Source organism: Eurosta solidaginis, chromosome 3, assembly GCF_040869045.1.
Source record: "Eurosta solidaginis isolate ZX-2024a chromosome 3, ASM4086904v1, whole genome shotgun sequence".
NCBI lineage: Eukaryota > Metazoa > Arthropoda > Insecta > Diptera > Tephritidae > Eurosta > Eurosta solidaginis.
The window spans coordinates 186,981,909-186,999,447 of NC_090321.1; the positions used below are offsets into that span (position 1 = coordinate 186,981,909).

At 37.6% G+C, this 17,539-nt stretch overlaps 1 protein-coding gene across 1 annotated transcript; it reads left to right on the top strand.

Moving 5' to 3' along the window:
• Positions 1 to 2,675: 2,675 nt before the first annotated feature.
• Positions 2,676 to 14,583, top strand: LOC137246847 (cilia- and flagella-associated protein 184-like). Its single transcript, XM_067777860.1, has 4 exons — positions 2,676 to 3,970; positions 4,038 to 4,142; positions 7,168 to 7,264; positions 14,124 to 14,583. The coding sequence occupies exons 1-4, from the start codon at positions 2,690 to 2,692 to the stop codon at positions 14,495 to 14,497; spliced, it is 1,857 nt and encodes a 618-aa protein (XP_067633961.1). The 5' UTR covers positions 2,676 to 2,689; the 3' UTR covers positions 14,498 to 14,583.
• Positions 14,584 to 17,539: the final 2,956 nt, after the last annotated feature.

A 17,539-nucleotide genomic window follows, 5' to 3' on the forward strand; every position in this document is an offset into this window, starting at 1 on the left:
CAAACATTCTAGAGTCACCCTTGGTCCCCCTTTATGGCGATATCTCGAAAAGGCGTCCACCTATAGACCTAATGCCCACTCCCTCTTAAAATGCTCAGTAACACCTTTCGTTTGATACCCATATCGTACAAACATTCTAGAGTCACCCTTGGTCCACCTTTATGGCGATATCTCGAAAAGGCGTCCACATATAGAACTAAGGATTACTCCCTTTTAAAATACTCATTACCACCTTTCATTTGATACCCATATCGTACAAACACATTCTAGAGTAACCCCTGGCCCACCCTAATGGCGATATCTCGAAAAGGCGTCCACCTATAGACCTAATGCCCACTTCCTCTTAAAATGCTCAGTAACACCTTTCGTTTGATACCCATATCGCACAAACATTATAGAGTCACCCCTGGCCCACACTAATGGCGATATCTCGAAAAGACGTCCACCTATAGACCTAATGCCCACTCCCTCTTAAAATGCTCAGTAACACCTTTCGTTTGATACCCATATCGTACAAACACATCCTAGAGTCACCCCTGGCCCACCCTAATGACGATATCTCGAAAAGGCGTCCACTTATAGACCTAATGCCCACTCCCTCTTAAAATGCTCAGTAACACCTTTCGTTTGATACCCATATCGTACAAACATTCTAGAGTCACCCTTGGTCCACCTTTATGGCGATATATCGAAAAGGCGTCCACCTATAGAACTAAGGATTACTCCCTTTTAAGATACTCATTACCATCTTTCATTTGATACCCATATCATACAAACACATTCTAGAGTCACCCCTGGCCCACCCTAATGGCGACATTTCGAAAAGGCGTCCACCTATAGACCTACTGCCCACTCCCTCTTAAAATGCTCAGTAACACTTTTCGTTTTATACCCATATCGTACAAACATTCTAGAGTCACCCCTGGCCCACCCTAATGGCAATATCTCGAAAAGGCGTCCACCTATAGACCTAATGCCCACTCCCTCTTAAAATGCTCAGTAACACCTTTCATTTGATTCCCATATCGTACAAACACATTCTAGAGACACCCCTGGTCCACCTTTATGGCGATATCTCGAAACGGCGGCCACCTATGGACTAAGGATCACTCCTTTTCAAAATACTCATTAACAGCTTTCCTTTGATACCCATATCGTACAAACATATTCTAGAGTCACCCCTGGTCCACCTTTATGGCGATTTCTCGAAAAGGCGTTCACCTATAGAACTAAAGCCCATTCCCTTTTAAAATACTCATTACCACCTTTCATTTGATACCCATATCGTACAAACACATTCTAGAGTCACCCCTGGTCCACCTTAATGGCGATATCTCGAAAGGGCGTCCACTGATAGACCTAAGGCCCACTCCCTCTTAAAATGCTCAGTAACACCTTTCATTTGATACCCATATCGTACAAACAAATTCTAGAGTCAGCCCTGGTCCACCTTTATGGCGATATTCCTAAATGGCGTCCATCCATAGAACTATGGCCTACTCTCTCTTAAAATACTCTTTAATACCTTCCATTTGATACACATGTCATACAACCACATTCCAAGGTTACCCTAGGTTCATTTTCCTACATGGTGATTTTCCTTATTTTGTCTCCATAGCTCTCAACTGAGTATGTAATGTTCGGTTACACCCGAACTTAGCCTTCCTTACTTGTTGTATTAGTGATTTTATTTGTCGTTCTTCTAATTGTTGTAGCTTCTTCTTTTTGTTGTTATTGTTATTGTATCTGTCCTTACGTTGCATTTCAAGTTGTTTTAGGTAATTAGTAGCGCGAGAAAAAACAAAGTTCTGCATAACAATTCACAACAGGTTAAAAAAAGCAATACTTTTTTTTTCCTCTGCTATTTGCTCCACTCCAAAACACAATGTATCTCGTAGCGTAGCACAGGAAAAGACAATACTCTTTTATGCTACCGATCTGCTCCATACTCTGTTATTGTTCAGAGCCAGAAAAACAGCAAATAAAAATTTCGGAGTAATATAGCAATTTTAATCAATGCTTATAAAACCTCTGGCATTGTTTGAGCAAAGAGGCAGATCTACTCAACCGGTTTCATCAATTCAAATCTTAATATGATATATGTCTTCCGCTGAACGCTATAAGGGTAGTTTTAAATTGTGCGTTTAATCATTACTGAATATGAATATGCACAGCATAGTTGAATATCACCCTAGATCGGCTGCCAGTTCAACAACGCCCTATAGCAGAAATCGATTGAAAGCCGCCCTCTACATCAGAATATATTGAAACCAGTTTTGCTATAGGGCATTCTTTAAACAAATTCTGAAATGGGGCATTTTTCAAAAGTTTTGCAAGACAGGACGTTTTAAGAAGTCTAGCCGAAATATAGTGATATTCCACATACACGACAGATATTTCTAATATGGTATACATATGTATAGCTTTCATGGGGTCGTAGCGTTAGTTATAAATTAAAAACTAATAATAAATACTAAACTAATAAAAAATCAAAACCTCTACTTGTTTATTAATATATTTTCAAACACGAAAAAAATCGTTACCAAAAACATTCTACATCAATCATTTCAATAATAATTTATCTGCTGAAGAAATTAAAAACTTTGTTATCCTAAAAATATTTTGAGCTAATATACAACATCTTAGTTATAGAAACATTCATATATTTTTATAAGGAAACTTTTTTGCAATGGAAGAAAGCGGACCTACAATAACCAATAGAAAAGATGGAGAATATGAAGACAATGAAAAAGAAGTAAAAATTGAAGATGGTATAGAGCAAGGTTTTGAAGAGAAAAACGAGGGAAAAAACCAAACATCTGCACAAAACAGCTACATAGAGCAAGACAACACAGATGCAGCTATAAATATACAGTTATCAAAGGTCAATAGAAAGTCTGGTATAGCCAAAACACTTTCGCAGAGCTCAATTCGTTTAAAAGTGGAAAGCGAAATAGAGTTGCGGACCAAAAGTATTGAAGTACCTGACGAAGAGCTGATGACCAGTGATTCTGAGAAGTCAATTGCAATGAACATGGGCTACTTAAACCAGGAACCATTAAGAATATCGGAAGATTTCTTTGAAAAACTAGGCCAATTACCAACCCTGAGTATAGTGGAAGATACAGAAGATCGATATTCAATTAGATCTACAGCTAGGAAGAGAGTATCGAAATACAGCGAAGGCGCCGATGTTGGCTCTTTTAGAAATCCACTCACCGGTTCGATAATACGCTCTGAGGAAGAATCACTAGAAGTGGAAGAAGAAGTAGAAGAAGAAGAAGAGGAACCAGCACATTTGTCATCCTCATCAGATATTCTCATTTCTGAAGATGACGAGTTACTCGAATTGATAAAAAGTGAACACGAAGAGATGGAACAACCAAAACAACTGGATGATACGCAAGTTGTCGAAACATTTATGGAAATGGAAAAGGAGCATGTAATTGAAGGAGTAATTGAATTTGATTGGGTAGCATACCAACGGGAACTTGAGATACAAAAAATCACAACAGATGCGCGTGAATTTTTAACAGATCTTATAGAGAAAGCTGTAGATAAATCAGAATATATTCATCCAAATGATTTACTACGTGAAAAACTTGATAAGGAAACATTAATTGATGAGATCTCTAGCAAATTGCAAGAATTAGAGGCACAACAGCGCAAACGTTTATTTCTTAATCGACGTGTTTGTGATTATTTTTATCGTAAAGGTCAATATCGTGTATTTGCCGAAGACTTATCAAGTGAATCACTAAAGTTCGCGGTTGACAGGTATAAAGAAGTCACAATGCGCTTAGATCAAATGTTGGCAAGAGAGGAAGAGGTTAAAATGAATGCAGAAGCACAAATAGAACAACTGACATATAGGAAATCAATATTAAAAATTAAAAATAAGGAAAAACTAGAAGAGCTGGAGCAACTTGTGCGTAAAACTTTCGCCTATCATGGAGAACATTTATCAACGGTAAAATGTTAAGAAATTGCCGTCTGTTTAGTATGCTTAGAAATGATTTGTACTATGTTTTTATTAGGTGGCTAATTCACTATTACGTAGTATGTCCAAATTACGTGAGGAAGTATCAGCTGTACGTTACGCTCTCATAAAAAATCAGCATACCAATGCAACATTGATGGAGGTAAGTGGAGCCAAGTCATAATTTCTAAAGTGTCCTTCTAGCGATAAAGACACTCTCCGACTGTTTTCGGGAGTGTTATCAATGTTGTTGGCCCTTTGTCGGACCTAAATCCGCTATGTTCCGGCAACAAGAACCGTTAAGCCCGACCATCTCGGGAACGATTTAATGTGACGACATTGAAACTTTAAGGCCATCCCGCCGGTTAGTTCCATGAAAAACTTGGGGTCCCCAGAGCCTCACATGCTAAAGGAACCGGATTCGCCACAGGTAGATGAGGTGTATAACTTGGGTTGGAGAAACTATAAATTGCGCTGGCAACCCGTTGAACCCCTCAAGCATCTAAATACTTACAATTTGTTTCGTGGAGGAAAGCTCCGAGTATGACCACTAACTATCTTCAAATTAGCAGTGGAATGCTGATATCAACAGCAGTTTTTGTTATTAAATTAAATATAAGGAGATTTCGGCAATCTCTTTTACAATTTAGTACTTTTTTTAAATAGGGTAGTTTTCTTGAAACGGGTACTTCTTCAGGAACTGATACCTATTTGAATCCGGGCACATTTTTCAAAACCGGCAACATTTTTAAGAACATGGAACTCGAAAAATAATCGTAAGTGGCAGCATCAAGCAGAAAGTCTTAAAATCTGTAATACATACACCATCCATTAAGTAAATTTCATCGAAATCGGTGGAGCCGTATTCAAGATAATTCCCATAAGCTTCCACTCCAACAAATCAAAAATTAACAGGAAAAAGCAATTTGTATTAGTTGCATGCTGCTATTAAACGCAAGATGACGCTGTGGTGTGCATCTTTCGAAATTTTCTGTTTTCGTTCCCAACCATCTACAAAAATTTCGGGCCACCTAAGTGGTTAACCTCAAAGAAATTCAGGGTATCCATGTATCAGCAGGGCAATAGGGTCCCCTGGTGGTGTGCGGGTACTCGAGTAATCGGGTACTCAATTACTCGGATATTTTTCTACTAGTATAGCCGCAGAGTCTTAATCCGCTAAACCGGATAGCCTAGGCTTGGTGTAGCTAATTCTCTCGAAAGTGCATTTCTGCTTCGGCTAATATGATAAAGTGAGCCACATATCTCTTCCGTTTACCTGTTAGTACAGCAAATATATTACGTATCGCACAGCATAGTACATTACACATACATTATGTATTGTACAATAACAACGCAGTACATCACATATAGATTACGTACCGTAAAATACAGCAATTAAAGGTAAGTTACCTACAGTAGAGTAGAATGTAAAACACATTGTACATTGCGGTACATTCCATGCACAATATCTGTAGTATACAACAATTCAATACATGTACATTATACCCCCAGCGGGTTAGGGGGTCAGAATATACCCGCGGTAGGTATGCCTGCCGTAAGAGGCGACTAAAATACCAGATTCAAGAGGCTGTGTAGCGCAACCCTTCAGGTTACCAGCGCAATATATAGCTTCTCCAAATCCAATTGTGAACCTCACCTATCCGCGGCGAATCCTGTTTCACTAACAGACGAGGCTATGGCGACCCTAAGCTCCTCATGGAACTTGGGGTTGGGGAGGGAGGGGATGGCCTGAAGGTTTAATGTGGCCACAGAAATTGTTCCCGATATGGTCGAGCTAGCACCTTAATGGTGCTGTGGTACCGGAGCGTACCGGATCTGTATCCGGTAAAAGACCATCACAAGGATAACACTCCCCAAAGCCTTCGGGGAGCAACCTTATCGCTACAACAACAACAACAAAAACATGTACATTACGTACCGCACAGTAAACTACATCATATTTACATTAGGTTGCGTTACATAAACATTATGTACTTTATAGAGATTCCAGGTACAATATGTGCGCCTACTTCAATTCAATAAATTTATAGTACGAACCATACAGTAAAGTGCATTATATGTACATTAAGTTCTGTTACATGTACTGTATAGAATGTACATTATGTATTCTGCAGTGAATAGAATTTTACATTACGTACCATACTTAAAGTGTACTGATCTGTTATATGGTAGTGTAATGTACTTTACAATTTATAATGTTCTTTTCTGCTCGGTACGTGATGTAAGCTGAAATTAGTATAAATACAAATATATTGTGGCGAATTTTCACATCACTAAATAAATGCACAACAACAAAAACATTAAAGCAATTATATAAACACATTAGTCATCATTTACACATGAACATACAAGACAGCAGAGAGATCCTCACCATCAGCCGAAGTAGTAATCACATATACACCTGCAGAAGGCTATGCCAGAGAATATAAACTACAAATATACATGTACATATATGGCTGGTAACCAAGCATGAAATTCGCGAAGTTACTAGACCTTAGGAGAAATGGATGAATGAGAAAACAGAGAGTATAAAAGCAGCACAAGCTGAGTAGTCAGTAATCAGTTTGATTTAAACACGCAATTGATTGTGAAGTATACGTGTTATTGTGAAGTACTTACAAAGTAGTCTAATAAAGACCGTTTTGCATTATTGAATATTGGAGTTATTTATTCAACACTTTAGCGATTCGAACGTTAGCAGAAGGTTGCAATTAGTCGGAATTTCACTAAATTCGTTATAATATAATTATAGTACTACACTTACACATACACTACTACAGTACGCTTGAGGTATGCTTTTAAATTATATTATTCCACATAAGTAATGCAAAAAAAAATTATAATTACTGAATAACAAAAAGGAATAATGACCAAAAACTGTTATTCATTATACCAAAAAAAGCTGCGATCGACAAGTGTTTTTCCATGAGTGCATGAAGTGCATTCCGGATTGAAAAACTATGCCCTTCAGACTCGTAGCGATATATTCACGTGAAGATTTCGAGCATCTTTTTCATTTGCGGTCAAAGAATATTAAATAGATCGAAATTTAACTGCACACTTTAAATTATGTGAATTAATTCAAACTTCAACTTTATATTTTAAAATTATTTAGTTTTACATGTAATTTAGTTTTTTAATATTAATATTTTTTCACGACCATACAGCAACTTAAAAACTTGGAAGATCTGGGCAACAATCTGCACTTACGTGATTATGAGAACTTGCAAACGGAGGTACAGGCACTGGATAAAAAAATAGAAGGTAACAAACATTGCGCTTGCAGTATTATAACTTTGATTGGATAACGTTTGTATGTACAGGTATAAAGGAATCGAGATAGATATAGGCTTCCATATATCAAAATCATCAGTATCGAAAAAAATTTGATTGAGCCATATCCGTCCGTCCGCCCGTTAACATGATAACTTGAGTAAATATTGAGATATCTTCACCAAATTTGGTACACGAGCTTATCTGGAGCCAGAATAGATTTGTACTGAAAACGAGCGAAATCGGATGATAACCACGTCCACTTTTTATATATACAACATGTTGAAAAACACAAAAAACCTGATTATTTAGTAAATAATACACCTTAAATGTTGAAATCTGACTGTGGACTGATATTGAGACTCTTGATAAAAATTGGAAAAAATGTTTTAAAAAGGGCGTGGCACAGCCCACTTCTGACAAAATCAATTTTACAAATATTAATCATAAATCAAAAATTAAACCTATCGTAACAAAATTCGACAGAGAGTTTGCCTTTACTATAAGGAATTCTTTGAAGAAAAAGTTACGAAATTGATTAAAGACCACGCCCACTTTTATATAAAAATTTTAAAAGGGTCATGGACGAAAATAATAAGCTATATCTTAGCGAAAAAGAGCTTTTTATCAGTAGAATTTTACTTTATAAATTGAGTTATAACATTAAATTGGAAAACACTAAAAAATTTTAAAATGGGTGTGGCACCACCCTTTTTTGTCTTAGCAATTTTCAATGTTTCGGGAGCTATAACACGAAGAAAAATTTGGTGTTTAACAGGAAATATTTTCAGTAAAAATTTACTAAATCGGTTAAATCGCCTTCTTTTATATAAAAGATATTGTAACGAATTTACTTGCAAATCCTCTTATTTGCAATCTTCTGCTAAGTTCGTATCGCTAAACTGTTGAATAAATAACTCCAATATGTAATAATGCAAAATGGCCTTTATTCAAGTACTTCAGAATAACACTTGTACTTTGCAACGAATAGCTTACTTAATAACCAAACTGATTGACAGCTCAAATGAAACTCTACTATTCCAAATAATACTGCTATAGCTCGCTAGATAGCGCTTAATCCAAATCTCAAATCAAACTGAATTGCTTTTTACTCACATGCCCCGCTTTTATAGTTTACGCTGAATACTTCTAGGCTCTTCGATTTCCAGAAGTTACTAGTTAGTTCGGCCACAACTACGTGCACAAATTATTGCTCTCTCTTGTGACAACTCAGATAAGATATATGCATGTATTTGTGCATTGCCGCTCCGATGTTCGTATACGTACATATCTGTAGACGCAATTATTTATTCGTTTATGTAGATACATAATGATTGAATTATTGATGTGCATTCACGTCGCTGGTTAGCATCGGCTTAGAGACGATAGCATCGCTCAGTGCTGCTAACATTCGTTACACTGCCCTCCACCTAAGTCTGATCGTCCCGATCAGACAAATCTCTCAATCTAAACGCTGCTAGCATCGCCAAATGTACCACTCTTCTATTTCGTGATTTCCCAATTGCTTGTATGCGGTAGATGATATCACGTATCTTCTTCACAACCTTGTACGGGCCTTCCCAACTGCACCGAAATTTGGATGGAACACCTTTCCGCCGGTGAGGGTTGTATAACAGTACCAAATTTCCCTCCCGGAAACCTTGCGAATTATTTTCCTTGTCGTACCTGTGTTTCATCTTACTACTCATTATCCTCGATCGTTCCCTCGCACTCTGTTGCTCGGCCAATGAAGAACTACTTCGCAGAGCTTGCGCTGGACGGATTTGCTTTGCATAATCAGTATCGTTCCGACGCTTCACAACAGTAGTGTGCCTTGGCTTGAAACCACCCTTGCATTCTTTCTTCGTTTTAGTACGTCCGTTAGGGCTTTTCAATGACAGTGTTTCTCTCACAGGTACCTTCGGTTTTGATTTGTTTGGCCCATTTGTTCCATCAACCTTTACCTTTGAATTTCGTGGCCTTCGTCGAGTCTTCTCCACCAGTATCCGATTACTGCTGAACCCTTTTTCCAAACTAAAGTTAAGTGGCACATCTTGGTTCTCATAACGCATCACCCTTCTCTGCATATCGATCTTGATGTCATGGTCAACCAAGAAATCCACTCCCAATATAACTTCATCAACAATCTCCGCCACAACAAATTTGTGTAGAACCATGACCTTCCCAATCAATACTTCACATATCACTTCTCCCTGAACTTGGTTATACTCGCCAGTGACCGTACGCAACTTTGCTCCAGGTAACGGTTTTACTCTCCTGTTGACCAAGTCAGATCGGATCAAGGAATGAGATGCGCCCGTATCTACAGTCAGTATTCGTTCGTTGCCATCCACATTCCCTCTGACGGTAAGACTGCTCGATTTTCTACCAATTTGCGACACAGATATCACAGGACATTCAATAGCCGGGACAAGTTTTCGTTCTTTACATCCGACACGCTCTTGCTCATTTCCGCCAGCTTTGCGTTTACGGCCACCCACATTGTTGGAACTATAAGGACCAAGATCGCAATGACGTGCAATGTGACCTGGGTTGCCGCACTTGAAACATTTAATAACTCCGGCATTTTTCTGTTGTGATCCCTTCAGTGCTTCCAAAATTGTGTCTACCCAATATGGTCTTTCTACCTCCACACGGCGTGCTTTGAAAACTGGCTTACACAGAAGCGACGCTGTTTCCTGAATCAGAGCTTGTGACACCGTTTCTGCGAATGTTGGCTTTGGGTTTGCGTATGTAGCACGCTTTGTTTCGACGTCCCGTATGCCATTTATAAAGCTCTGAATCTTTACCCTTTCAGTGTACTCCACGGATGCGTCCACATTCGCTAAATGTGCTAGCCTTTCAATATCCGACGCAAACTCTTGCAATGTTTCACCAGGCTTCTGGAAGCGGTTCAGCAACTCCATTTGGTATATCTGTTTCCTGTGTTCGCTTCCGTATCGCCGTTCTACAGCAGCCATCAATGCGTCATAACTGTTCCGTTCGTACTCTGGAATAGTCTGTAAGATTTCGGCAGCTGGTCCTTTCAATGCTACGAAGAGTGCGGCAACTTTATCTTCCACATTCCAGTTGTTCACTGCTGCGGTCTTCTCAAACTGTAGCTTAAAGACCTGGAAAGGAACAGAACCGTCAAAGGATGGTGTTTTTACCTTTGGATTACTCGCTGAAACTGCTGGACGATTAAGTTGCAATTCCTGTATACGACCTCTCAAAGCATCCACCTCTGCCTCAAATTTTCCTTCAAACTGCGTTATTTTCTCGTCTATACGCGCTGCGAGTTTTGATGATATACGCGCCTCTTGCTCTTTCAGTTGTGTTTCCATCTTTGATGTAATCTGTGTCGACATTTCTGAAATACGTGTCTCATGTGCTTCCAGCTGGGATGCCATATATGTCTTCTGCTCTTCCAGTTGAGATGACATTTGCGATGACATTTCTGAAATACGTGCCTCCTGTGCTTCCATCTTGGATGTTATACGTGTCTCTTGCGATTCGAGCTGTGTTGACATATCGGTTGATATTTGTGACGACATTTGCTTCAGCACTGCTAGTATCGCGTTAGTGTCTACATTCGGAGTCTCTATCTTCTCTTCCAATTTAGTCGCTGGCTCTTCCACATCGGGATAAAAGACATACTCGTCCACATCAATTCCTTCCAACTCCATTACCTCTCGTAGCCGTGCTTGAAGTTCGATCTTATTGCCGGTTGTATTCAATCCACGGCTCTCCAACTCCTTCTTCAATTGCTGGATCTTCAATTCACTGAACTTTGCCATGTCCTTGTAGTCCTCTGGAATTTACTCAACAATTCCTCTTCTGACACCAATTGTAACGAATTTACTTGCAAATCCTCTTATTTGCAATCTTCTGCTAAGTTCGTATCGCTAAACTGTTGAATAAATAACTCCAATATGTAATAATGCAAAATGGCCTTTATTCAAGTACTTCAGAATAACACTTGTACTTTGCAACGAATAGCTTACTTAATAACCAAACTGATTGACAGCTCAAATGAAACTCTACTATTCCAAATAATACTGCTATAGCTCGCTAGATAGCGCTTAATCCAAATCTCAAATCAAACTGAATTGCTTTTTACTCACATGCCCCGCTTTTATAGTTTACGCTGAATACTTCTAGGCTCTTCGATTTCCAGAAGTTACTAGTTAGTTCGGCTACAAAATCGCCAGCCACAACTACGTGCACAAATTATTGCTCTCTCTTGTGACAACTCAGATAAGATATATGCATGTATTTGTGCATTGCCGCTCCGATGTTCGTATACGTACATATGTGTAGACGCAATTATTTATTCGTTTATGTAGATACATAATGATTGAATTATTGATGTGCATTCACGTCACTGGTTAGCATCGGCTTAGAGACGATAGCATCGCTCAGTGCTGCTAACATTCGTTACAATATTGTAAAAGTGTTTAGATGCAGGTAATAAGCTATTTCTAGTAAAAGTTGGAAAATTTCGTTAATAACCCTGCCCGTTTTTTGTAATAACGTACAATGGCACTTGTGTGTTTATGTTTATTGTTCTGTTATATCTTTGTTTTAAAATAAACAGTAAGGAAATCCCCATATCTGAAGGAAAGCTGCATTATTACCCGCTCAAGGTCATTGGTGTTAGCCTCTGTATCCTTTTCGCTTCTTTTAAACGAAAATTAGTTCAGAATAGAACCATATGTATATAGGGAAATCCGCCAAACTTTGGTTTTTTGGAGAAAAAAATTTTTTTTTTAAACATGGTATCACGTAAATATCTTTTTCTTAGGAACATTGAGGGGTAAATTGGAGCTATAGTGCATCGCCGTTACTTGTCTTACATAATGCCTCAAAAAGATATAGTAAAAAGATCGAGCAAAATATATATAAATTGAGGTCGCAATGTTGAATATACATTTATTTCAACACTGCTGTACCGATTATATCGAAATTTTAACAAAATATGGAGATATATTCAGCTGTTAATTATGTAAAATTTTTTGATACACGAGACCCGGTTTTGTAGATATCGGTAACAATATAAAACCGAATAACCGCCAAATATTTTTTACTGCAAAATTTGCAACACATTTATTTTAACACCATTTCACCGATTCTTTTGAAACTTTAAAAACATATAGATATGTGAACGAAGTATGTTTAAGTAAAAAAGTTTTAATACCCGAGATCCGGTTTTGGAGGTATTGATAAAAATATAAACCCGGAAAACCTTACAGTTTTTTTACTTATTTAAACACTTCTTAACCGTTTGTGTTGAAATTTTATCATGATGTATACTTATATCTATGTGGGGTATATTTAGGTAAAATTTTGTTGATACCCGAAACCCGGCTTTAGAGATATCGGCAAAAATATGAAACCGGGTAACCGTCCCGTTTGTTAATTTTTTCTCTACACTACAGTAGTACACCATCAATTATCTCATCTGGGAATATTCACGCAAGGAAGGTTATTGATGTTTGTACATGCGGCAAATATACGAAATTTTCGCCAAAAACTGGCAATCGTCAAAAAGTATAGAAACATTTTCTTTTTTTTTTTTATTTTTGTACCAAATTTGTGTTCCTTTTCATTTACTTTTAACTAAAACCTGGTTTAAAAAAAAATGTCTACACTTTTTGACGATTGCCAATTTTTGTCGGAAATTTCGTATATTTGCCCCATGTACAAACATCAATAATTTTCCTTGCGTGAATATTCCAAGATGAGGCTAATGATGGTATATCACTGTGGTGTAGAGAAAAAATTAACAAACGGGTATGAAGTGATAAAAGTAAAATTGTAGCTGTGCCCACAAAAAAACATGCTCCTGAAAAAAATTTACGCAACCAAGTGCTTCCACTTTTCTGCCTCTACCTTCAAAACTGAAAAGGGTACATCGTATTTGAAGCCCTAGGTATTTTTAGTCCCTGATAGGCTATTATCGTGCATAATCCAAATTTCAATAGTCAGTTGCCTCAAAAAGCTATAAGCAAAAACTGTCAATATTGAAAATGACAAAAAAAAAGTATCGCTACTTTGATTGATGACAGTTTTGAGTATTGTAGGGGCACATTAATTTTGCTCATACTTTTAGAATCTCCGTCTCAAAAACAAAATTCAGTTTAAATTCCATAGCGTTTCAGCGATGGCTAAAAATTGCATCGAAAAAATTCAAAAAAAAAAAAATCGAGGGTATCGCTTGAAAAAGTGTAAAAATCGACGTTTTTTACGTTTCGAAGTTCTGCAAAAACTTACTATCAACTTTCTTGATTTTTAAAATCATCAGATCAGATAGTCGAAAGGTCAAACTTATTGTCCTTGTACTTTTTTCTGGCCTTAAGTTTTTCGCCCGTGTGTAAAACCCGAGTATCCAAAAAAGAAAAAGTTTTTGAGATTTGCCCATATCGCTCACTTGCTGCAACGTCGTCATAACTCAAAAAACATGACTTTTGAGTTAATAACATATAAACATACCCAATATCATGATCTATGTTGTATAAAAAATCTTCGTGATCAGTTAAAAATTTTGCACGTGTTATAAAAATGAAAATATGCCTTTATATGCGCAATATATGACAGTTAAAATATTTGAATGGCTCTCCTGGAAAATTGAGTTTTTTGAGTTATGACGACGTTGCAGCAAATGAGCGATATGTGTTATTGCGCAGTCTTGTAACACTTTTAAGCACACAAAACAAACAACGGAATTTCAAGTGTACAGCTGCATATGTAATCTTCGGTTTCACTCAAACTAAGACTTCCTTACTTTTTATTAATAAATAACCGATTAAAAACTATTTTCTAAAACTATCGTTTCTGTAACTTCTTTCAGAACGCAATGTTGACCTCAAAAAATCTAGAACACGCTGCAATTCAAAAGTTCATATTATGGGTCATTTGAAAGAGAAACAAGCTATGCTGCGTAATAAAGTTCAAATTCAAAGATTATTTCTATCCGATTTACTAGAACAAAAGCAAATAGCACGGGAGAGTGTTTTTAAAGCGAAGACTGCGCGTAAAAAAATAAGGGAAGATATTAAAGAGCTAAGTTTTCAATGTGGTTTACTTGATAAGCCGGCGCTTATGTTAGACTATGACGTCACTGTGAATGAAGTTAAAAAAGCAACTGTAAGAGTTGAAGCATTACGTCATAAGCATGATGACATCCTACGTAAAATAGAGAAATTAGAGGGTAAATGCTTGTAAGTTGTAATTAGTGTTTATGTTGTCACTATTAAATCGTATCGATTATGCGATGACAATAAATGGTTATTAAGGCATATATCTTGAAAGTGTAATTGTGTTTTATTTAAAGAAAGGACTAAGTTAGGTTACGTTGAATTGGCATGCGTCGGAGTGTCTCAAAATTCTTCCATCGGGGCGTGACACCCCGAAAATCCGATTTCTTTCCCGTATGAACTTAAGCAAAAGCACATGATACATATCCCTAATATCCGCAACACCATGTATCGAAAGTACGTGCTTCCGAAAATCGAAGTCCTTTTGTTTTTAGTCCAGGGCTCCGAGAAAGAGAGTGACGACGAATTGGCACCTCTACCGGTGTTTGCAACCAAAACACTGATATGATTAAGATCGCTAAAGAAAAGGACGGTGCGCAACGTTACTTTATTGATAGACTTCGCTTATTGAAAGGAAATAAGAAGTAACTAGAAACCAAAAGCGAAACCAAAACAATATCGAACAAACAACCAACAGCAATATTCGACACGAAACTTGAACCAAAACTGAAATCGTCTGGAGCCGGATCCGAAATTGGAGCCGACACCAAAACTTAATTTTTAATTGAAACTGGAAGCAAAGGCTTGACTGAAACCAGAGTTTAGAACCGCCACCGGAACCAAAATTGCAATCCAAATATGCAACTGATACTAAAATTAGAGCCGAAACCGAGGTTGATGGCGGAACCAGGGCAAAATTTGGAACCGAATCTGGAACCAAACCAGAAACAAAGTTTAGAGGGAACCAAGAACTGAATCTAGCATCTCTATTATTGATATATATGACACCCAAATTGGAATCGAAACTAAAACCAAAGCTGGATCCGGCAAAGGAACCAAAATTTAGATCAGGCGAGCCGAACACGGAGCTTAAACTGGAAAGTGCAACCGGAGCCAAAATTTGAACTAAAAACTGCATGGAAGCAAAACTAGAATAACCTTAAACGGAACTAGCGTCAAATATAAAACATAAGACTTGAAAAAAGACTTAGCTGAAACTAATAGTGAGCTGAAACGGAAACCAAACCCGACATTTAGACCTTATTTTACACTATGGACACGGTGATTGCCGGAACCGAAACAGAACGCGAATTCGGAACGTAAAGCGCACCTAAAACAGAAACCCGGACCTACAACCGAATTCCAAATTAAAACCAGCACAAGAGAGCTGAACAAAAAGTGGAATCAGAAATTAAACTTAAATCGAAAACGACGCCGAAAGTTGCCTCACAACCCAAATAGTAACTGAAATCTTTACCGAAACTAATTACCAATACGAAGTCGCAACCCCAAATGAAATCGAATCATAGGTAGAGGGCCAGGCGTGCAGCGAACCTTGAACTTAAGTCGAACCGAAAACTGCAACCGGAGCCAAGATCGAAAAAACAAAGGGAATTGGGAACCGAAACCAAAAATAATTAAATAATGTGTAGCCGAAAGATTTAAACAAATGATAAAATGTAAAAAAGCCATAAGCTTATGAACTGCTTCGGGACCATTTACAAATAATGTCGTTGCTTTCTCTGTAACAATTTGGATTATTTTCGGGATTGAATCGGGATATATCGAGATGACCTCGCATAATTTTCAGAATCACTTGGCTGGTATTTCAGAATAATTTCTTGACGTTTTAGGAATTATTAGGATGCCATTTCCGCATAAAATCTGAATTACCTTCGGGATCATTTATGAACTAATTCGGAATTGTATTAGGATCATGTTGGGACCGTTTGGAGATCATTTAGCGATTATTTTCGGGCAAGGCGAATAAGGTGATGGCCAAGGCGAATCCATACAAGGTGATAGCAAAGCGAATTCAACCGATTCGCAGCGTAGCACAATGTCAAGTCAAAAGAAAAATTTCATTGATTTAGATTAACTGGCATTTTGTTGTACAAGGCGTTGTATGGAAAATTAACAACAAGAAGCAATCAGCTGTTGCGATAACAACACCAGTTGGTGAAAACGCCTTGGTTTTCGGGATAATTTTGGCAACGGATTTCGGAACAGAAGGCAATGTACGCATACTGGCGCAGCCGCGAGCAAAGGCTAATATGTATTGTAAATCTGACTCATGATTCTGCAGCTGATCTGAAGTAATATAAAAATATAGTAAGAACATTTCATTTCATTGCATATATGACGACTGAGAACGAAGAAATTGTCAGATAGTCAACTTTCCCAAAGATATTTCACTCCGCAAATGGCCACTGCGCACTGTTGACAAATTCGACAATTTGGTTGCACAGTGTAAATTAGATTTATTAAACAAGAATAAACGAGCTTTAGTACAACTAAAGGGTCAATTATGCTTGCATAGCGTAGCAGGGCACAGCAACATTACTCCCACAAACAATATCTGTTCAATGGGATTTGCATGTACTTGATTAGACTACGCAGTGCATTGCATTGCATTGCATGGACGTCTGTTGAATTTTGATTTCCATCTATGTGCTATGCGCGCGACTCTCTCACTCTTCATGCGTTAACATTGTTATTGCAATGAGTGGAAAAATGAGCATCACTGTCAGAGTATCACATATTGCTTGCTTGTGTTTGTGTATATTTTACATACTAACTTTATTTGTGTGTATGTTTGGCCTTGTAAACAATAGTCTATGTACGCTACGTAAAGCATAATTAGGTATATGTTTCACATGCTATGTACTGCTTTGTCATGCAATGCACTGTAAGTATAATTAGACCTTAAAAAAGTAATATGCAATAGCTGACTTCAACCAAATATCAGTGTTTAAATGGATTTATACCTAAACATTGAAACATACATACACTTACTATGTGACATCGCGATACTAATACAGTTACATATGAAATCACAACGTGCAACAAAAGTATTAACACAAATTTTTATTTGCAGAAATTACACAAACCAGAGAGCTTTTCGCGTGCGTGTTTATTTTCTCAAATATTTATAAACCCCGTCGTGCACCCGTCGACTTAATAGATTTTATTTCTGCACTGATAATTATGTTAAATGAGTACTTATGAT